The 2,394-nt window shown below is 37.1% G+C and overlaps 1 protein-coding gene across 1 annotated transcript in view; it reads left to right on the top strand.

Annotated features, from left to right (window-relative positions):
• Positions 1-1,036: 1,036 nt before the first annotated feature.
• LOC106534256 (tetraspanin-3) overlaps positions 1,037-2,394 on the top strand; it is a 9,500-nt gene continuing 8,142 nt past the window's right edge. The window contains exon 1 of the mRNA XM_014030833.1: positions 1,037-1,239. Coding sequence (XP_013886287.1) covers positions 1,177-1,239 — 63 coding nt within the window. The 5' untranslated portion in view covers positions 1,037-1,176. The remainder of the gene's footprint in view (positions 1,240-2,394) is intronic.

Raw genomic sequence — 2,394 nt, 5'->3', positions numbered from 1 at the left:
AAAAAAAAAAAAAAATCCTACCGTCTGTTGTTGATAATCTAACATTTGATCTCATCCAGTGTTTTCTTTGCCACAATTAGCAAAAAGCATCAGATTAAAAAAAGTCACATTATTCAAATTTAATAGTGATGCGTTGTTGTTTATAAGCTAATGGATAAGCCTCTGTTCCCTACCCACAATGCTGTGCATGCAGAAAACTTCAGAATGGGTAGTTGGTTAAAACTGTATAATAGGAAGCCATCATCCAGTCAAAATAGGCACTAATAGTAAAAATGGATTAATTGAGGCAAAGAGATTTGTTTTCTGTTTTGCATCTGCCATGGCCTCATCAGGTTTGAGCTCTGACAAACCATGTCCTCGCCCTCTGATTGTCATGAAAGTCAGTCAGTATTTAGATAAAATATATTTTAGTGCTACTGTATCTACCTATGCTTGCTGAATTGGAGCAACATTTTAATCATCCATGAACTGCAAGAAGAAATGTGGTGAAAGAGTAACCTCTTTGCTGCGTACTAACACTGTAAAACATGCAGCTGTAGAAAGCTCGCGTTGGGGGTTTGTCACGTACTTTAAAACTTTTATTTATGTCTGTCTGTCTGTCTGTCNGTATTTACCAGCACATATTCCAGTTCACATTCTTTTAGGGAAATCAAACTTTTCCAGAACTCAGAAAAAAATATTGCTTGTTTTAATTAGGTGCTAGTAAAAATATTATCAAAACACGCCCTGAATCAGCAAAATTTTGTGCTAAAACCAAAAAATTGATATTGTACAACTAGAAAATTTGTTAGTAGACCAAACTCAGAGCTAAAACCGCCTGCTTGTGGAATTATTAATAATTATAAGTCATTAATATTGGCATGTTTGAGTAAAATGTTTCTTATGTTGTTGTTTATCCAAGACATTTTATTTTAAATTGAGCATAACTAATAAATCTTCCAGTGTTTGTTATCAGCATCCTCACTTTGTTTTGAAGAATGGCGTCACCAGGACACGTGACCTTCCCTTTTTTTTAAGTTTCTGAGGATCTGATTGGTCGAGCCTGGAAGGATCCGCACCGCCAGGCAGCAGGCAGGACCGAAGCCATTTTATTATTTTAGCAGCAGCAGAGCTGCAGGTGCACCGAGGAAAACATTTTAAAACAACAGCAGTTTTCCTGTTGGCGCCAGCGACACGATGGGACAGTGCGGGATCACTTCGTCTAAAACCGTCCTGGTTTTCCTCAACCTGATATTTTGGGTAAGAAAATGGCGGCTGTTTTGTTTGAACGATGTGCAGCATCCCTGTGAGGCCGGAGGATGGAGGGGGTTAGCAAAGCTGCGGACTGCGCCAGAGACATGCGCTGCGGTCTGCACAGCAGGAGAGTAGGATGTTCACGGTCTTAATGCGACTTGTTTGTGACGTTACTTTAAAAAAAAAAACGCCACAGTTTTAGTGTTGCTAGCTGTGTCGAGTCCGTTAAAACATGATGTAATGGCTGAACATCAAGGATGACTTCACCTTCAGCGGGCTGAATAACGCAGTTTTAAATTAACACTTTACAAGGTGGATTAGCATGTGCAAACAGAAAGCAGTGTTCTATTCAAATGTCTGGATTTTGTAGTTCAGATGATTAATTATTCTGTGAATGCTCATTTTTATTTTTCCACATAAACAAAGGCACATTTAGTAGGGGTGCAACGATACAGGAAGTTCACGGTTCGGTTCGATACTTTAGTCTCACGGTTCGATATTTTTTCGTTACAAAAAAGATAAATTTCCATGCCCCTTTTAACCTGTAATTTATTTATATTAATTATGAACATCTGTTTAACCTCAAAAGTACAGTTTTTAAATTAAATGTTGCTGAAACAGAAAGTTTCTCAGGGGATCTGCGCTCAAAAATGCAGCCTAGGTGGAGCAGTCGAACACAGATCCACTCATCCTTCAACACAGAGCATCTTCAGAAGACATGTTGATAAAATAAATTTTAAAAATCTGTATTGTTCGATACAGCACTGTTCGATACGGGTACATGCATTGTTGCACCCCTATTAGATACGAGACTGAAAAAAATAAATTAAATTCCTTGAATTGATGTATTTGCTCTAAACTGATTCATGTTAAACTTTCCTTTAAGACTAGGGCTGTGTATTGGGAAGAATTTGGCGATACGATACATATCATGACAGAGGGGTCACGATACGATATATCCCGATATATTGCGATACTATAAGCAAGGCGATATATTGTGATTTTTTTGTCCAAAAATTCTATTAAATAAAAACTAAAACAGGGGAAAAAATGAAAAACCAAAACTCATTGTCTCAGAAAATTCTAATATTACTCAGACATGCTTTTGATACATTTAGCTGTGTTCTGCTTTGTATGTATTTTATTTTATTTGTTTCATAT

Source organism: Austrofundulus limnaeus, unplaced genomic scaffold, assembly GCF_001266775.1.
Source record: "Austrofundulus limnaeus strain Quisiro unplaced genomic scaffold, Austrofundulus_limnaeus-1.0 Scaffold1125, whole genome shotgun sequence".
Taxonomy (NCBI): domain Eukaryota; kingdom Metazoa; phylum Chordata; class Actinopteri; order Cyprinodontiformes; family Rivulidae; genus Austrofundulus; species Austrofundulus limnaeus.
This window is presented reverse-complemented; position numbering and strand designations above follow the sequence as displayed.